This window comes from Orcinus orca, chromosome 8, assembly GCF_937001465.1.
Source record: "Orcinus orca chromosome 8, mOrcOrc1.1, whole genome shotgun sequence".
Taxonomy (NCBI): Eukaryota; Metazoa; Chordata; class Mammalia; order Artiodactyla; family Delphinidae; genus Orcinus; species Orcinus orca.
Genome location: NC_064566.1, coordinates 76,119,536 through 76,140,805, shown reverse-complemented (window position 1 = coordinate 76,140,805; position 21,270 = coordinate 76,119,536). Strand labels below are relative to the sequence as shown.

General features: G+C 39.2%; 1 protein-coding gene across 2 annotated transcripts in view; it reads right to left on the bottom strand.

Moving 5' to 3' along the window:
- ARHGAP42 (Rho GTPase activating protein 42) overlaps positions 1–20,450 on the bottom strand; it is a 283,900-nt gene extending 263,450 nt beyond the window's left edge. For both annotated transcript variants that reach the window (XM_004283345.4, XM_033412084.2), the window contains exon 1: positions 19,764–20,450. In XM_004283345.4, the coding sequence (XP_004283393.1) occupies positions 19,764–19,917 (154 nt within the window). In that variant the 5' untranslated portion in view covers positions 19,918–20,450. The remainder of the gene's footprint in view (positions 1–19,763) is intronic.
- Between the last annotated feature and the right edge of the window lie 820 nt (positions 20,451–21,270).

The following is a 21,270-nucleotide window of genomic DNA, read 5'->3' as shown; positions in this document are numbered from 1 at the left end:
AACATTGTAAAGCAATTATACTCCAATAAAGACATAAAAATAAATAAACAAATAAATAAATAAAAAACATTAAAAAAAATACAGGGTAGGCAAGGTCCCCATGGAGCTTACATCTAGTGGACTCTCTTAGCTTGGCTACCTTTCAAAGACATTCACAGTATGCGTTTCCCAGTTCTCTTCCCATTTCTTATTTATTAACTGCTTTAGTTAATACAAGAAATCAATTTGTCAGCCCTGCCTCTCTACTTCAGTGCCATCACTGTGCTGTCCTACATGGCTAGACTCTCTCCCCATACTAGTCCAACCTGTGCACACCACCCTCTCCAAGACATGCTGACTGCAGTTCCTCTAGTAACCTCTCATCCACCAAAACCCATCCACTTTGGTTCTTTTCACATATCTGTGTTCTGTTTAGGTTGTAAGCTTTTCAGGAACAGAAGTCACTGCTTCCTAATTCTTATAAGACCCCTAATGGCTGATATAGTTGCATTTTCCCTGGTAGACAGCAGGTGAATCCTATTGACATTTAGCTTTCCTTGTGTTGGTATTTTATTATCCCTTTCAATTATGGTTTTAATTTTTTAAAAATAAAACTTTTTAATACGGCCTGTAGTAGTGAAAAAGAGATGATTATCTAATAAATCAGAACAAACATATATCTAGAGCCAAAAGGAACTGCACTGTTTATTCTTGTTAACACCTTTAGATAAACATGTTCCCAAGCAACAAGTAGAGCAGGAAATGGCATGGGGAGGGGGAGTCTCCGCAAAAGCAGATTACTACTTCCACCATGTTTGAAGTCTTGTCCCAGCCCTACACATTTAAGGACAAAAAGAGGAAAGTTAGTTTTCCCTATTCTCCAACTGGAGACAAGAATTTAACAAGACTGCACAAGGACATAATTAACTTGGGATCCAAAGTTAAAATTAAATAAGAATTGTGTAGGTCTGTCTCATGTAGTTCAATCTAACAAAGAAAAAAGAATCTGAGAAGGCTAGAAGGTGTCTCCTCTCTTCTCTGACTGATGACTATCTCTTTATCGGGCCCAAGAACCATCTCTAGATGTTAGAGGGCTGGCTGTCACATCTGCTCCAGAAAATTCCTTTCATGTTGGAATTTTGAATTCCCATTCCCACTGGTAGAAGAAAGATAAAGGACCTCAGCAACTTTGGAAGTAGGGAATGGCTACTTCAGATGGCAGTAAATTATCTCAAATATCACACACATGAAAACACATACAAATAATTTGTAAGTTTTCACAGAAGTGGACATAAAATTCAATTCTCTGTTCATCCTTTGAAGTGTTTTTATAAACTTTAGCAGATTTGGGAAAATAAAATGCCATTAACAAAAAACCTTTTCACGTTGCAGCATTTAAGAACTGACGTCACAGGTAAATACATTTTAATCCTCTTTAAGCAAATCATTTCATAGTCTCTCCAGATCATTTAAAACCTCTGCTAAAAAGATTGCGCCTATTTCCACAAAAACAGGATTTCAGAAATCTTTGCATCATTCTGCACACTATGGTTACTCATGATTTAAATAACAGAATGCACAGGATACTGATACCATATTACAAAACCATACCTTGTTCAGAGTGGCCAGACAGAGCCGATTAGCCAAAATTCTTGCCTTAGATTATTTTTTTCTTTTTCATTAAAAAAAAAAGAATAGATAAAACAACTGTGGCATAACTTTATTAGAAAGGATGACTAATAAATACAATGAAATTCAAATCACATTAAAAATACAAACCCATGGATTACTAAAGTTAATAGAATGCAACAAATTTGCTCAAATTTAAGCTTGGCGCAGAAAGGCAATGAATACAGCAGACCACTTAACGGTAATACTTCCAAAGGAATAAATTTTGGCAGATTCCCTAAAGAAATCCCAAAAGTATAGCCAATAAATAGTTGATGTTTTATTATTCCAAATTCTTGTCAACTAAATGCTTTAAAATTTCCAAGAATTTTTTAGCAGATACTAAAGAGAACCAAATTATCATTTCATTGTTATCCTATAAATGATAATTTGGATTTACTTTAAAATACTATGTTCCTAGAACAATGCTTGTTCACAGTAGGTGATTAATAGTTATCTGACATATGAATGGATTTAATTATCAAGATTTCTCCTTTTAACCTTGACCCATATGCCCCAATATTTGTTACCTCAGAAATGATAAGGTCACATTTTCCTCCAAGGGATTTTCACAGGACTAGATTTGCTTCTTATAGTTTATAAAACATTACAAAAGAAACGAAACTCACCATGGGTTCTGTTGCTTAAACCATTACCAGAAATATATTCTCAACATCTTTAAAAACTAAATCTGTTTTCCAGGAGAACCCTTATTATTATTAATACTAGTTATATTTTAACAGAACTCCAGGTACAATTATTTGTCCATGAAAACAGTGTGCTTACCTCTACCAAACAAAACAGTCCAGGCTTGGGTATGTGTATTTTATGATAGCTTCAGTATGCTATTTTTAAAGGAATAAAAAGAGAAACTGCACAAAGACAACTGGATAAACAAAGAGAAAGCAAATTAAATAGCCAGCAGTTGGAGGGTGGGAAAGCAAGTAGGGAAAGGATGTTAGGCCTATAAATTAAAGAAGTTGCTGGCAAATTATTTACAGGGAATTGTTAATGGATTGGAAAGAAATGTAGTTAAAGAGTAAAGAATAGAAAGACAGTATTTATCTCAGCCTCTACCTCATCAACTCTCAGAAATTGGCTGGAGCTTGAGAGCTCATGGCCTCCCCTCCCACCCCACTGGAAAACAGTGAGCACACCTGGAATCACAGCTGCAAAGCCCTAAGGAAGGGAGGGGCGACTCTCCAACACCTCCCACTAGGTTCTCACTAACTTCCTTTTCCCAACTACTGGAGGCAGGGAAGGAAGGGCTGGGGAATCTCTCTCATATCACCACTGTAGTATGTTTACATACTGCCATTTCTTTTTTGTACTAAGTTTTATAGCAAGCCTATTTTTCCCTCATACAATGACAAAAGCAGTACACATTCCTGTGCCTTGCTTTTCTCTTAGATTTATATCCTAAGGGTTCTGTTTAATTGGCTAGTTAAGTCGTTACTGTCAAAGTATATGAAATTAGTTGTTACTGCTAATTATTTTCTATTGTAAGTAAATTTTCATTATTGTCTTAGGTTGGGACCACGGTTCCCCAATTGCATGCAGTACCACAACAAACTCATGGGGGCGCTGTGAGTCACTGAATCTTGAGAGAAACACAGCTGATATACCTTACATCAAATTGGTTAGAAGTGGGTCATGGGCAAGGGGAAATGGGTTACCATGAGTGACTCAACAAATCAGGATTTATCCCTGATCTGGGGCGAGGATTGTGTTCCAGAACAAACTCAAGGTTCTTATAGAAAGAAAGGGCACAGACACTGTGTGGGAAATCAATATTACCCACTACAGGAAAAGTACCATAATTGGGATCACTGTAGCTGTGGGTATAAATCCTTCAAGGTTCTTGAAACACATTACTAATTTACACTGCTATCAGTAGCATAATGAAAGAGTCTTAGTACACCCTAATTAGCATAAGGCATTTTTAAAAAATATTTTGGCTAATTTAATAGATAGAAAATGGATACCTTACTCATATTCATTTGCATTTCTCTGACCCCTGGTAAAGGTTAACAGCTGTATTTATCCTTCAGCTAATCAACTGTCCTGTGTCTAGTGCTCACTTATCTACAGGCCTCCTCACCTTCTTCCCCCTTTTATCTTATAGATACAAACCATTTGGTTTCGGTTATATATGCAACACCAATTTACATCTATTGAGAAAAAGTTATTGTTGTACAATATGAATACCTACATTAAAGAGGAAGGAAGAGTTAAGGGAACTCTGAAAGACTAAGCAGAAAAAGTTAGCAAACTGATGAAGATTTGTAAGAGAATATGGCTCCACAGAAGCCAAGGGAGAAGCAGCTTCAGGAAGCAAGGAGTGGCTGGCAGGGTCAAATATACCACAGTCCAGTAAAAATGACAACCACAGTGTCCTTTGGATTTGACAAGTGGTCACTAGAGTTCTAAGCTTCAGAATATATCAGTGTTAAATTTCCACAAGCTCAACATAACCATGTATTCATTCAACAGTCACCTGGCCACAAATATGTACCAGGCAGAGTGCTAGACATAAAGAAAGAGACAGAGACCACAGTTTAGAGGAACCTGGATTGGAATGTGTGCACATGTACAATTTGAGGGGGGCTGGAGCAGTAGAGGTAAATTTAACAAGCGGTCAGAAAGATCATCTAAAGCCAAAAAATGCCCTAAGGAACGAGTTTCTCCTCTCTAACTAATTTAATAAGTAACTTCTTTAAAAAGTACAGTGTTTATAACATATAAAAGATAAAGTAATGTATAATCCAAATAAACTAATAATTTAGGGCCCGAAAAGAAACATACAGGAACTAAGTTGTCCACGTTAAGAAAAAGAAGCAATCTAAATGTCTGAGCCTGAAGAAGCTTTAAAAATAGTTATTTCTGATTTCTGGTTAAGTTCAGAGGATGCCACAGCTGTGCTCCAATGACAGAATATGTTGGGGCTCCCCAAACTCGTGTCACAATGTATATATCACAGGCTTCATTTCAGAACAACAGATGAATGCAGATTTTAGGCAGGAAAAATTCTTTAAAAGATGAAAGTCTTATTCGATCACATAGCTGATACATGATCCAATTTCCTTTGGGTGAACTGCGGCAAACTGCAGATGTTTCTTTACTCAAAATGGAACCCACTCTGGTTTCACTTACATTTCATATGTAGACTGCTTTAAATTACTTATGCATAAGTATCACCTTCACCTGAGGACTTTTACCCATAAATATGCTAAGAATAAAAATATGCAGAAGCAAGGAAAATATCTGATATAATGGTATTAATTTATATATAAATGGTATATATGTTATTACTGTATATTTTTAAGTGTGTTCATGTGGACATGGAAGGCTAAATGAAAAACAGTTTATCATCATAGAAAGGCACTGAAAATGTTTCCCATTTTAAACATTTTTTATATTGAGATTACTTCATTTTTTCTGCTAAATGTTATAATGTGATGATAATATCAACCATTTGCTGGTTTCTGTGTGCCAGGCACTATGCTAGGTATATCTCATAAGAGACTTAATCCTCATGAAAAAAAGTAAGGATTATTATTATTATCCCCATTATAAAAATGAGGAAACCATGGCTTAAGAAGGAGAGTGACTTACTAGGGCCACTCAGCATAAAAGCACGCACGCACGCACGCACGCGCACACACACACACACACTCACTCAATATCTAATACAGTATTGAGTGCATGAAGTGTGGTAGGTGACCACTAAGTGTTTCCTGAATAGGTCTGACTGGATGGAGAATGGACATCCAGATTCTTAGATGAGATCCTTATGCTGTGTTGACTGCTATAATGGAGGCGTGTGCAAGTCACTCTGTGAAACAGAGAAAGGGTGTCTAGAGGAAACAAAGGGTACACATGGTACCCACTAAGTCCTAACACCAAGCAGAAATAACCCACACACCACACAATATTAGCAGCATGCCCTCAGTAAATGTGAGCCCAGAAGAGCTGGGCCTCTGTCTGTTCCGTATTTCCAGGGCCTAGAGCAGTATCAGACATACAGCAAGTGCTAAATAAATATGCTGAATGAACATGTGAGTAAATGTTCCATTTCCTCTTTCTTCTCCACACCTCTTCTGGCCCATCACATTATGTTCTTTATATTTTCGCCTTGTTTTCTCCTCTCTACTCTTCTTGCCACTCTTTGCACATATGTAAAAATTGTTATTATCCTGTATTTACATTATGAGATTTTTAAATACTTATCCATCTATAATGAAAATTAAAAGAACACGAAATGTTTCCTCCTTAAATATCCACCAAATGATTCTGTTTTCTCTAATAAAACATAAGGGCCATATCTGAATTTGTTATGGGAAGTTATAACTTTGCTTTAAATATACATTTAGCTCTCAAAGTGCTTTCCATCATAAGAATGTAACATATATGCTTATAAACCTATTAAATTTCTATTTATAATGGGAAGTTCCAACACAGAGTTACCATATGACCCAAAAATTCCACACCAAGGGATATATCCAAGAGAATAAAAACATATGTCCACACAAAAACAGGTACATGAATGTTTATAGCATTACTCATAATAGCAAAAAAAAAAAAAAAAAAAAAAGGAAACAACCAAAATGTCCATCAGCTCATAAATGGATAAACAAAATGTGGTGGTATATTCACACAACTGAATATTTGGCAATGAAAAGGAATAAAGTACCAATACATGCTAAAATATAGGTGAACCTTGAAAACATACTAAGTGAAAGAAGTCAGTCACAAAGGGCCATAGATTGTATAATTCCATTTACACAAAAAGTCCAGAGCAGACAAATCACAGAAACAAATAGTATAGTAGTAACAGTTGCCAGGGGCTAGGGAAGACAGAGAATAAGGAGTGACAGCTAATGGGTGTGGGATTTCTTTTAGGGCAATGAAACTATTCTAAAATTACATAGTAGTTCCAAAATATATATTAAAAAAAAAAAACTCATGCAACTCAATAGCACAAAAAGATAAAAATAAAAATCTGACTTAAAAATGAGCGCAGAACCTGAATAGACATTTTTCCAAAGAAGATGTGCAAGTGGCCAAGAGGTACATGAAAAGGTGCTCAACATCACTGATCATTGGGGAAATGCAAATCAAAACCACTTCACACCTGTCAGAATGGCTATCATCAAAAAGAGGAGAGATAACAAGTATTGGTGAGAATGTAGAGAAAAGGAAAGCCTTGGGCACTGCTGGTGGGAATGTAAATTGGTTAAGCCACTATGGAGGTTCCTCAAAAAATTAAAAATAGAACTACCATATGATCTAGCAATCCCACTTCTGGGTATATATCCAAAGGAAATGAAAACAAGATATCAAAGAGATATCTGCACTCCCATTTCCACTGCAGCATTATTTACAGTCACCAAGATATGAAAAAACCTAGTTGTCCATCAATGGCTGAATGGACAAAGAATATACATACACACAATGGAATATTATCAGCCATGGGAAAGAAGGAAATCCTGCCATTTGCGACAACACGGAAGAACGGAGAGAGCATTATGTTAAGTGGAATAAGCCAAACAGAGAAAGGCAAATACTGCATGGTATCACTTATACGTTAAGGAAAAAAAAAAAAATCAAACTCATAGAAGCAGAAAGTAAATTGGTGGTTGCCAGAGGCTAGAGGGTAGGAGAAATACGGAGAGGTTGGAGAAAGGATACAAACTTTTACCTATTAGATGAATAAAGTAGGAGAATATAACATAAAACATAGTGACTATAGTTGGTAACACTGTATTATACAACTGAAATTTGCTAAGAGAGTTGAACTTAAATGGTCTCACCAAAAAATAAAAAATAAATAAATATGCAAGATGATGGATAAGTTAACTAGCTGGCAGGAATCCTTTGGAATTCTTTCACAATGTATACGTATATCAAATCACTAGTATGTACACCTTGTCAATTATACCTCAATAAAGCTGAAAAAAATTTTAATAAAATTAGACAATAGTGATAGTTGCACAACTCTGTAAACATTAGAAAAACCAATGGATTGTACACTTTTAAAAGGATGAATTTTATGGCAGTGAACTATACCTCAATAATGCTATTTAAAAAGTGAATGACATTTTTAAAAGAAGGCATTTCCATACAATTAAAATCAACACTTTGAAATGGCATCTGGAAAATAACACATGCAATGCTTTGTTACAAATAGGAAACAACATAAATTGTCTGTGCAATTACACTTTCCTAGCAACATCTCTTGTATTTGAGCCTAACATATTATTGTCACTGCTGAAGAGAAAATTCATTTTTTAATACACATATTAGTTCCTTAAATAAGCCTGCTCTAATCAATCTCATTCTGGTAAATCTACATCCTATGCTACCGGCTTTTTCACTAAGATATTTATCTTCATATAGAAAGTTTTGGAATTGGTTTCAATATTAAATGGAGTGACAACCTGTGGATTTCTGCATCTCCAAGCATTAGTTTGACACAACTTCCTACCTATAAGTTCAGTCATGTAACGGGCATTGACAAAAAATGTATCATATGTCCAGCTCCAGATCCCAAAGACCTGGTACTCTCTTTCAGAGCTGACTTTCTAGAGAGAAAAACAGGCAAATAATCAAATCAGCATGATGAACACCATGTTTTTTACAAAAATCACAAAATCTCTGATGTGGAAAAGTCCTTAAAAAGCTAGCTACACCATTCCATGGAAGCAATGGCTTACTCCCGCTGCAAGTTACGTGCATGGTACCAAGTAATGACACATGGCCCACGTCCTCAGCTCTCTCACATCAACATTAAATCCAGTGCGCTCTCAACATATATTGTACATCTGTCCTGGCAAGGTAAAGATTTTGCTTAGAAAAGCCACCCCACATTCTTTTTTGAATAAAATATGGTGGCAGTTGTTGTTCATAACTTGGTCTCAACTTTAGCTAGAAATGAGATAGATGAGAAAATTAATATTTAATATCAAGTATCATACATTGTGCTAAATAGTTTACATGTGTTATCTTATTTAATGCTGCAAATATGCATATGAAATAAATATTACTTCCATATTATAGACAAGGAAAAGCACAAAAGAAGCCAAGTGACTTGCTCACAGCCATGTAGCTAATAAGTGACAGCACTGGGACTGAAAAGCGTTGCTCTGATTCTGAAGCCCAGGTTCTTTCTACCACACCAGGTTGACTGCTGTTAACGTTAAATCTTCAATGAACCTACATAACGTTAAAATGTTCTAATGATTAAAGATTATACATTATCAGCACTGCACATGTGTGAATAACACTAAACTTAGCTGAAGACCAACCCTTCTGTTTCTTTAAACCAGATTTAATGTTCAGATTATTTGGATAAGTTGGGATTACTTTAAATTAACATATGTTCTGACAGAAATGCAAAACACAACCTCAAACAAGAAACAAGTCAGCCTAAGCTGTAACTTAAGGACTTAAAGTGGGAAGAGCATCTTGCAACTGACATCTTGCTTCTCCTCTCTCCTCCCCTCATCAGCGAGTGTCACAAAACATCATGCTCAGCCAGTCACAAATACTCACTGAATTCTAGTTTCCATTAGAACAGTCTGAGACGCCAAGGAAATTATGGGAGAAAAAAAAAAACATGCACCTAACAGTTTAAACCTGACAAATCCGAAAGTTCTCACTCACTTGCTACTACTATCCCTTGTTCAGGCTTATTCAGGATCTCTATTTTCTTTCTTTATCCCCTGAGACTGGGCTTTTTCAGTCCTTGCTTTACTTTCCAAACTGTCCCTAAAGTCCAGACTTCCTGTTCATCATTCCCTACTTGCCCCAAACCCAGGGTAGAGCTTCCCTTAAGCTCACAGATCGCTTAAGAAAAAAATCTTTTTTAAATAATCTATTTTATCTTTAGGGTACCATCTAGATATACTCTCCTGGTGATTCTGACAATTCAATCACACCACCTTTCCTGGATCAACCAGCTTATAGGTTCAATTCAATTTTCTCATTGAGCCAACTGAATTTCCTCTTCAATACCTAATTCAATGTTCTTTTTTTCCCATAACTCCCTGCTCCCAGATCCTCCAGCAACACCCTACCAGTCTTATCATTTTCTTTTCTCACCAGTAATCACTAGGATGATCTCACCACAAACATGACATTTACAAAACATCTGTGCAGCATAAGAAACACCTCAGAAAGCACTTTTCTAAGCCACTGTCTGCCTTCAATGCAGAAATCAATGTGGAAGAGAGATCCCTCATCTGCATTTTGGCCTGTTATAGTACGTGAAATTACCCAAGTATTTATTTCACTTCTGACAAGTGCAAGTTACGACCGTCACTTTTAACAAGTTTTATAGACCGCTGACCTAAGCCAGTAGAATCAAAGTACCGGCAGATACATCAATAAAGTCTCAAAATCTACACTGCCGGTTCAGGATTATCCCTAAATGGCAGCCTAATGCTTCCTTGTTCCTTGGTTCCCAGATCATAATAGATAATTATTTATCTGTTTAAAAGTAAAAAGCTAAATCAAAACCATGCCACATCTCCTAATCACTGCCTACCAAACAGACTTAATTTGGGGGACAAACAAACCCATGCTTTAACATTCTATTAAAGCATTTCCACCTCAATCATCTTGTCTGTGGAGTATGATAATAACACTGACAAGAACCTGTTAAAGTTAAGCCTTGAAAAAAGCTGAAGTTATCTGGATTACAAAGATCCTGCCTAAAGCAAATGAAAATAATGTTCCATTTTTAAATTATGTTATTATGCATTTTGTCCATTGGCCCACATGAAAACCCTACAACGCATATACAGCAAATGCTACTCCCACTGTTTATGAAAATAGGGTCTAGGACAAATGGCTTGTACCCATGCCACTAGCTAGTGGCAGCAGCAGGACTAGAACGAAGTTCTACCTCCTGACGCTGTCTGCTGTCCCCTGGATTACCCAGTCCTAAAAGTCAGTACAACCAGGCCAGAGCAGTTACGTTTGAAGCCTGATGGGAGAAATATTAAAGAACAAACTTGCAGTCTCCATTCCCTGGCTCATTCACTCCACAGATAATGAAAATCCTCCTCCATATAATGTTCTTAGTAAAATGTAAGCTGGTTCATGTTCACAATTACTGAGTATCCACAATGCAGTCATTAGAATACAGATAACCTTGGCACCTAGAAGTTTATATTCAAAAGGCTAAGTAAAATCTAATAAACAGAGACACACAGTGAGTACTCTCTGTGACTGCAGAGGCATAGACAGGAGTAAAACAGCTACAAGGCAAAGGACTGTCTTCGACTGCTGACAACACCACAAGCTAGAAGCAAAAAAGATCCTCCCTTAGGGCTTTCAGAGGAGCATAGCCCTGCCGACACCTTGACTTTGGATTTTGGCCTCCAGAACTGTGAGAGAATAAATTTCTGTCATTTTAAGCTACGAAAAAAAATTATTTCATATCTACATACATACATACATATATACATACACACAGAGACACACACACTGAAGGAGTATTAAGGCAGGCAGAGAACATCACATTTAAGATATTGTGAGCACAGAATTGCAGGACTAACCAAACGTTAGGATCTGGGTGGAATGAAAAAAACACCAGCTTAAAAATGGGGTTTAGGGCTTCCGTGGCGGCGCAGTGGTTCAGAGTCCGCCTGCTGATGCGGGGTACACGGGTTCGTGCCCCGGTCCGGGAAGATTCCACAGGCCGCGGAGCGGCTGGGCCCGTGAGCCATGGCCGCTGAGCCTGCGCATCCGGAGCCTGTGCTCCGCAATGGGAGAGGCCACAACAGTGAGAGGCCTGCGTACCGCGAAAAAAAAAAAAAAAAGAAAAATGGGGTTTAAAGGGCTTCCCTGGTGGCGCAGTGGTTGAGAGTCCGCCTGCTGATGTGGGGGACACAGGTTCGTGCCCCGGTCCGGGAAAATCCCACATGCCGCGGAGCACCTAGGCCCGTGAGCCATGGCCGCTGAGCCTGTGCGTCCGGAGCCTGTGCTCCGCAATGGGAGAGGCCACAACAGTGAGAGGCCCGCGTAACGCAAAAAAAAAAAAAAAAAAAAAAAAAAATGGGGTTTAAAAACTGGATTAGAAGGAAACTGGAAGCATTAGAAAGACTCAGCTGTTTATCTCTAAGATGACCAGGTGGATGAGGATATAACTGAACAAATGAGAACACAAAGAGAACAAGCTGCAGGAGGAAGAACTTTGTCTTGACACGCTGAGTCTGAGGGGCCCGCAGCACATCCAGGTGGTGATAGGTAGCAGGCTGGTGAAAATCAGACGCAGAGGTCAGGAAAAGGAGGTCAGAGCTGGAGCCCTGGCAGCAGATGTTATCACATAAGGAAAGCAAAAAAAGTAAAGGGAACAGTAAAAGGACTCAGAAGGAATCCTTGCACACTACCAACATTTAAGAGAAGGATAGAGGAAATAAGGAAGAGGGATTCAACAACAGTGAATACTGAGAAAAAGGGGCCATGATGCAGCTGGGATCCAAAGGAAGTAATAACGTTAAAAGAGGGTCACGTGAGGAAAACCAGGATTGCTATGCAGTCAGTACAAGTCTGCGAATGTCCCTTCCTATCATCTATGTTGACATCATTTTTTCAGGAGTACACAACTTTCTCAAATCTTCCCCAAATGGTGTACCCCTTAAAAATTCACACCTATTATCTCTTATGTTGACAATTTTTAATTGTCCCTCATATTTTCTGCAACCAACTTTTAAAACAACTGGAATCTCTTATTCCTTTGATTCTCAGTGTTACATAATAATTTTTTCATAGACGGCACAAAAAAGTCTGAAACAAGTTCCAAACCACAATATTTTAATTGCTTTCACAATTCATTTTGATCTGCTTCTCCTTGCTAATCTCTCCCACCACTCCTTTTGTATTTGTTTTGTTTTGGGCCATATCTTTCATTCAGACATTTTAAGGAATAAAAAATTAAATAAATGAAAAAAGAGAAAATTCTCAAAGCAAAGTAAAATCAATTTACACAGTTTCCATTTGAAAGGAGATAAATACACTATACAGAATACTCATTTCACGTATCACAAACACGTATCAGTTTTCTAAATTAAATCATCACTCTTCCTGTGTACTAAAGAGAGAACTGAAGCTGGTCTTTCATTTGGATAAACTCCAGTATATGTGTACACATGAGGGAATACTTTTGGCATGTCTTTCATAAACTAGCAAGCAGTATGGCTTTTTAGATTTGCGTGAGGAAATACAGAAATTCCACTACTGAGAAATGTGTCTGACTTCCAAATGAAAGGGGTCATTTTGTGTCTACCCACTTTTTCCCTGAGTAAAGTCAAGTTTCAGGGAAACTACTATCAATGTAGCAAGGTTATGTCAATTGTGCATTTCTTCCCAATATTTTCATACCGCCCAACATTGAGAATCACCCCAGGATGGTTCCTCATCCTTCACAAAATACAAGATGCTCGCCATTATACCTGATAATCACCCTAATCAGATAAACCAACAACATAAAAAACGTCATGTTTTGGCATTTTAAAAATACTATTATGCATAGAGACTTTCACCACAAAATCTAAAAATTGGAAGTGAAAAATCTGTAATACTTAATATAAAATAATCTACGAAGAGTTAACTATTAGTCTTATCCTAGCCTTTTCCCATCATGTTCCATGTAAAAATTACAATTAGACAAATTACTCTAAAATGAAAGATTCAAAATCTTAGAAAAGTAGGGCTTATTTTTTCTTCTTTTATGCATACACTCCTCTGCAACGAAGGAAAGAGGTTGGAAAAACTGACAGATTATCAGCTACTGTATGGTACCTTACTATTCCACAATTCACTTTTTCTAAAACAAATCACTTTCCTTACACAGAGTATTGTACATGAGTGTTTTGCTGTAACACTTTCTTCAGCATTATAACTGGATTCTTGATTATAAAATCAGAAAACTGCAGATATGAACAATGGCATATTCTGATGAACCAAACATTCCAGTTACCTGTAATCCTACAGAGAAGGCTCCACAGTACCAGAAATATCCAGGCCAAGTTTAAATCCATCTGGCCAAAAACAAAACCATTAAAATAACCACATTTCCATTGTCTGTCCTGCTATCATCCTGCCCCAAGGGCCATTAAGATTAACAAATATTATGGAAGTCACTACACTTATACGAAACCCAGCCATGAAACTCAGAATATGGCAGCTGCAAAAGATGAAGCACAGATTCCTTGAACTAGAGAGCCAGGTGCTCAGCAACTGGTTTTCATTTTCAGGATGAAAGTCAGCAAGAAGCAGGTAGCAAGTCCTTGGTTGGTAAGGCCAGATCCACTTGAGATACACTCTGAGGAGGATTAGATGCTGGGCAGAGATTCAGCAGGCTACAGGAAAAAGGAAGACTGGCAGAGCTGCAAACTGAACCAGGTGGGCAGCAGGTGCAGCCACGGTGAAGCTGGCACCTGCCAAGATTCTGAAATGAGCAGAAATGACCATCCAGACAAGACAGCGGGGATGGCTGGGGCCAGAACAGGTGGCATCCACAGCTCTGACAAGAAACAATATTCAGGAAAGAGATCCAAGACTTAAGTAACCCCCTTTCCTTCACCCTTTCTCATCTGTCCATAATAAACACTTCATTGGTGCATAATATTTACTGAATGTGGCTTAATAGCCTGAAAACTTTAATATTTCTCTTTATAAATCTACAGAAAAGATTTACATATACATTACTTGAATAAAATTACACTTGGCACCAAAGCAATACTGAATGTAAGCTTTATTATTTTTTTCTTATATAATTGGAGAAATGCTTCTTAAGCATCACCATGAACACGATTAACACTGTGCTCTAAGAAATGTTAATAATTGAAAGCATGTTTGTTAAAGCAGCTTTTCAGTGACTTCGAAGTTTCGTGGTTACCTAAGTTTTCTGCATGCTCAGAGTATCTTGATCATAACTGTCATAGGAAGCAGTGTAAAAGGTGGTTATTGCTAAGCCATTCTCCTCCAAGAGACAGAAAACATGTTCTGTTCTCTCAGCAACCCACTCCTTTCTAACAGGACAACCCCTCAATTACTATCTGTGGAGAAGGAAATCCAATGGAAATAAAGATACTGTTAAAGGGCACGATTAAGCTCATGTAGACTATCAGAGAGAGGTAGACAGGAGTACTCAGCCAGCCCAATTTAATTCCACTTTGATGAGTGCCAAGGCTCCCATATTTAAATTAACACAAGTCTAACTGCTCTTATACATGTCTCTGAAGAAGAACCCTAAAGCACCACATTCCTCATCTACCAGTTCCTAAATTAATTACAGTTCATTTGAAAGATACAATTATTTCTGCTCATTTAACTCAAATTCTAATGAATAACTATAAGAACCAAATGAATAGTGGAAGTAATTACACATCCACACCTTTGACTAGGTTGCCCAGCTAAACAAGCAAAACTACATTAGTGGAATAAGCAACAGTGAAGTAGCTCTTGCAGGGTAAACAAGCATCTACAGTGAGTTCCAGTAAACCAAATAAAACCTAGGTGCAAATTAAAATACCAAAAATAGCCTAAAACAATAGTAGTTCTCACTAAAAGCTGAAGGATGACCATGTAAATAGTGCAATAACTACAGAAAGTCTTTCAAATTCCTTAAACTTGTCATTGTTCCTCCCTTTTATTTAACTCCTTCCCTGTGCCATCAAAAACTGGTAGCAAAGTGGACCCTGAACACACACAAAATAGAGACTGGCTTAAAGTGAAACACAGCAAATGGAAGGCAAGAGTACCTCACCCTTTCCAAGATAGTTCAATGTGGCCTTGGCATTTAGGGTTATCTTTCATACTAAACAACTACTTTATCTCCAGATCACAAGTGCACCATGACAGTATACTTCCAACTGAGGTCTGTGGCCACAGAGGGTAGGCACCTTTAAGAAACTATGTGCTTCCCAAATGAACTTATCTATGAAACAGACTCACAGACACACAGAACAGACTTGCAGACTTGTGGTTGCCGGGGCGGGGGGTGGGGGGGGTGGGGGTGTTAGGAGTTTGGGATTAGCAGATGCAAACTACTATATAGAGAATGAATAAACAACAAGGTTCTACTGTATAGCACAGGGAGCTATATTCAATATCCTGTGATAAAACATAATGGAAAAGAATATGAAAAAGAATGTATATGTATGACAGAATCACTTTGCTGTACAGCAGAAAGTAACACTTCTACCACTCAGATAGGTGCCCTTCTTATTTGTGTCATGGATCGCTAGTGTCAGGAACAACTGCTTTAAGAACAGAGGCAATACAACCAAGAATAAAGTTTGTGAGAGAGACAAGGCCATCATCAGGACAAGCTGATTCTGAAGAACTGTACTTTCAGTCAGGAAAACAGTGAGAAAATGAATCATCAACACACACAAGATATTATCAACAGTCTTTGTATGAGAGAAAATGTCATTTCAGCAAAATAACATCATCCATTGGTTAAGTGTAGTCTAAAAGTTTTGAATTGGTTTCACAGTATTATTTATATTTAATGTGTAAACTGACTTGCTTTTAAGATTGCATGAATAAGCATAACAATTATAGTTTCATGCAGGTATATTTTTAACTATCATAATTAATAATATTAGAGTCCACTAACTTTTTTTTTCTTTGAAAGAAGTCCAGCCGTACAAGGTTGAGAAACAATCTCCTAAAGGTAGAGGAAATACCTGGCCAATTCCACCTTAAGGTGATGAGAGGAAGTGGACAGTGATAAGAAAGAAGGGATGGCCAAGATGTTGCTGGGCAGGTGGGAGGAAAGAATGTCGACAGGCTTAGGCTCTCTCCACCCAATCAATTCAATCAATTCGATTCAATGAGTAAAATTCCATTTCTGCCTTTTTTTCCCCCCTCTTTTTCTCTTCTTTTCTTGGGAAGGGAGGGTCTGTCTATTCTTGTAAAGACAAAGCTCTACTCAACGATGGTTCTTTGAATTCAAAAGTATAAAAAGAGAAAGTAAAGGGGGGAATTATATGAGAAAGCCATTTTGAAATGTTTCTTTGGATATAATCTATAAAAGGAGAAAATTAATAAGCAAAACTAGCCTATAATTTCACAACCCAAATTTTAAGACTGGCACCTGTTAAAGGAACAAAGTTCATAGAGTAACATTTGATAAAAAGGGTGGAGATTGTGAGTCACACAGCATGAACTAGAACCCAATTCACCTGTATCATATATTCTCAAATACCACTCACCAAATGTCTATATGGCATGTAACAAAATGAACAAATAATCCTAATGGTAAGATTTTTATAAATGCTCCCTCATTTTACAGGAAAGGTAGGACCCAGAGATTAAGTTATTTGCTAATTATCACAGAGCATTTGACAGCACCAGAACTTAAACTCAGGTCTACGTTAAGTCACTATGTTAACTCAGTTAACTGTCACCCATTTTCTCAGAGTGGATATGAATGTGAAATGCAATAATTCATCTTAAAAATATGGTAAGTATCTTACATATATTATTTAAAATTCAAAGTTATTGTTATTTTAAATTATTTAAAATTTTAAAATTGAAAGTCAAGGTCCTCATTTATAAGTATCCTTCAAAATACTCTACTAAAGAAATGCACATCCTGAACAAAAGATTAAGGAGCATATGTGACTCCTACTGGAACAGTAAAGCATGTATTACCCAAGAGAGCATGCCAAGACTTTCACCAGAAAAGTTATTAACTAGGTTGGAAATAATATAAGATGCTTAGAAATGCACTGATGATTGTCAGCTCAGGAAAGTCTTATTAAGAAACCATTAACTATAAATGAAAATGACAGCAAAGTGCTACAAATAAATCTGAAATGGATAATGGATACACTTATTGAAACAGCACGTATGGAGAAAGGAAAGGCATAGTTTAAGGTTAGGGAAAGTGAAGGCTTCCTAGGGCAGAAAGGAAAAACAGTCAGAAGGGGCAGGACTGGGGGAAGGAGGGCTCCTTGGTGGATCTTTGGGATGGAATTAAGCTGGCTTCAAGTCCTTTAGACACACTCCGATCCTCCTACAGGAGCAGCTTCAGAGAGCAGGCATTTAGCAGCTGCAGCCTAACCTCAGAGCATCCTCCCCAAGGGACAGAAGGTCACTTGGAGCAGCACCATCATGTGACTTCAAGGGTTTCTCAGCTCCAGATCTTTCCCATTTGGAAGCTAATGTTGGGAATTCATTTAACAAGGAATAAAACATTTTCTTTCTACTACAAGAGAAGTAATAATCAAATGTTAGTTAACGTAATGTACTCTCATCACAAACCTAAGAATCCTAGAAAGACAGGTTGTATATTTAAACGTACAAGTTCAAGTTCATGAGGCAGGGTCTGTATGTTCAAGGAACTTACACTCTCCAGACTTCTTCACTTATGAATGGAAGAACAAACCTATAAAGATGGGAATCACCTGATTTTTGCAAGGTTAGATTCAATCATAGTAAAGTTCATAATATTACTAGTAAAACGATGCACATTTCAGAGGTTTTATCACAGCTATGTGTTTTCAACTTTTGAAGCAACAGAACTGATCTCCAGCAGAGCGAGAGGAAAATGTCATTTGTAGACCATATGGTAGCTCCAGCAAGAGTCAGCCTGGCATTCAACACTGAGACGGGGAAACTCTTTTTGAAAAGGCATCATGCTCCCTAAGATGCAGAGGCTAGTCCAGAGACCTCAAGTGGGATTTGCAAATCGGAAAGAAGGAGAGTTCACATTTGTGTATACATAAGATGGACAGAACTGCAGATAAACTAGTAGTTTTCACAAATCAGTAAATACTATCATTACCAGTAGCCTCAAATTCAGAAATTAAGTGAATTAGACATAGAACATTATTTCCTTTACCCTGGTTAAGTAACACAAGTGATAAGTAGATGTTTTCACATTTGGGATGGTAAAATAAAAAGCATTTGGGAGCACACTAATTTCAAGACATTTTGCTAAGATTCAACCTTAGTACGAATACATACTTCCAAATAGAGATCAGATGCTAACGTTGTCTTACTTTCAGACACATGCACATCTCCATCATGTTGTTACTGACCTTGCACTTGACATGTCAATGATGCTTCCCCTACCTATGTCCTGGGAATTGCTAGATGGATCACCCAAAGGCCTCTCCACCTTAACAAAAATATCTCGCTCACCTATGGGAGACCAGAATTTCCAGGGGTTCATTTCAGAGGCTTTCAGAAACCTTTATTAAAGTGCAAATAGGTCCTGGGGAAGGTAACAAAACAAATTAAGCCTTATCATTTAGTCAGTCAATTCTCTGTAAGAGAAACTCTAGAGTCTCGTAGGTCCTAGTAATTGAAAATGAAGATCCAGGGGATGCAGGAAGTACAGAAAATCTGAACAGGAGGTGTGTGGGAAAGGAGGTGGGAGAATCTCCTAAAGGCAGTCTTTACTTTCTATAGATCGTCAGAAGTTCTGATTGGTCTTTAGCCACTGAACTCTCATCCCCAGTGACTGGGCCAACACCAGTTACGATGCAAACCAAAAATTAAGTCGCACAAAAATCTTGTAAAGAGATAAGATCCACTGGTGCAGCTCTGTCTTCATCTTACTAAATCGCAAAACTACAAATCTATATATGTTTTTAAAAGGCCAATTCAATGACTGGTTGTGCCCAACGAAGAGCCACTGAGGTACATAAGAAATTAATCATTTTCTTTGAATATCACTAAAACTAGCTTCATTTTTGTCCTTAAGATAAACTCTCGAATCCCTCCTCAAGGACTTTTTTTTAAGTGTTCAAACTAGGTACAGTAAAGTTACAAAAAGGACCAATAGTCCCCAACATTTTTCCAGGAGCGTTATACAAAAAGATGACTTTGAACAACGTTCCTCAGGATATACTCCGGGGTCTAGTAGAGAGAGACCTTTCCCTTCTCTGCAGACTTGGGAGTAAATAAGTCAAGAACACCTACGAACAAATTTTGTTGGTCACCAGCAGGGGAGCTCTTCAGCTTTTGTCCCCAAACCCATTCAAACAAAAGAAGCTTCTCTTCCTCCAACCCACCCCTCAGACCCACACCCTGGGGGTCTCTCCACATCCCCGCGCCCTCTCCACCCATTCCCCGCCAGGGGAACTTACTCCTCAGCGCCCCGATGAGCAGAGAGCCGTCCTTAATGAGCTCTTTGATGAACTTGTTGGTTCGCTCCAGCTCAATCTCGTGACACTGCAGGCGCTCCCTGAAATCCGGGCTGTCCAAGTAGGAGTCGCTGAACTCCAGAGTCGGCAGCCCCATGGCACAGGCACTGCCAGCGGCCGCCGAGGACACGTCCGGGCCGGCGGTCAGGGCGGGGACAGCCGGCGACCGCGGCCGGCTCAGGGGACGCGCGATCGCGGGGAACTAGCCGGGACGCAAGGGGACGCGCAGGGGAAACGGGTCCCGCGCGCCGCGCCGCCTGCGCGGCGCTCCGCGGCGCGCGGACGCCTCCGGGCTCAGGCTTCTTCCCCGGAGGCGAGGCGAGCGCACACACGGGAGGCGGGCCGAGGCGCGGGTCCGCTCAGGTCGTTGTCACCCGGACGCATCGTCGCCGGGAGCGCGGAGGCCGCGGAGGCTCAGGGCCGCGGCCGGAGCAGGAAAGTTCTCTCGCGGCGCGCAGACACTTCCGGCAGCTCAGCTCTCCTGCTCCCTTGACAGTCGTTTGCGCTGGGAGTCAGAAGCGCCCAGCCGCCCCTCCGGCCGGGCCGGGGAAACCCTCCCCCTCGCTGGACGCAGGCTCAGAGCGCTCGCAGACCCTGCCGGGCTCGGAGACCCTCCTCTCGCCGCGGCGCTCCCAGCCCGCGCCGCCCCGCCCCTCCTCCCGTTTACCCTCCTGCCCCCGCCCGCCCGCACTTAGCTCCCGGGCTCCGCTCAGTTGCCGCGCGACAGCGCTTCTGCCTGCGCCCGGGGGTTAACTCTGCCCCTCCTGGACGGCCGCTCCCCCTAGCCCGCGGTGACACTTCGGGGTCCGCCACCCCACAAAATGAGCTCCAACTCCCAACATGCCTCCCTACCCCTGCCTCACCACCCACTCCCTGGAATTCTCTGGGAGAGAAGCCAACGTTAACTTTCTCTAAAGTTTGAAGCCTGGTTGGAAGATGCTACTTTCGAGCGTTAGTTTAGATTTTGCTTCGCGAGTCTGCACTGAATGCATATATATTCCAGGTTGAAAAGTTTTACTTTTTCCCACTGTTCACTGCATTGATCCTAGAAAGTCAGGTTTCTTATATTCAAAACGAAAAGCTACGTAGGCCTAAGGCTGTTTGTTGTTGTTGTTTTTCTTAGTTGCTGTGAAGGTGGGAAGATTTTAGGTCGTTTTTATTCCCCAAACTAGCACCTCGGACTTAGGTGTTCCTCTTGTAGAAGAATAACTATTTGTATCACAATACTACTTTTTATCGTCACCTTGATGGAATTGCCCCCAAAGCATGGAGCTTTTCAAACTGTTGAAGTTGGCTGAAGTTCCAAATGAATAGTTACTTCATACCAAGAGGCAGTTATCCCTCTGGTAGAGGATCACCTAATAAATTTCTGTTCTCTCAAAACCTTGACAGCAAAAGAAACTGCTGCTTTACATCTAGTCCTGCCATCATCTATAGGATTTCTGAGAAC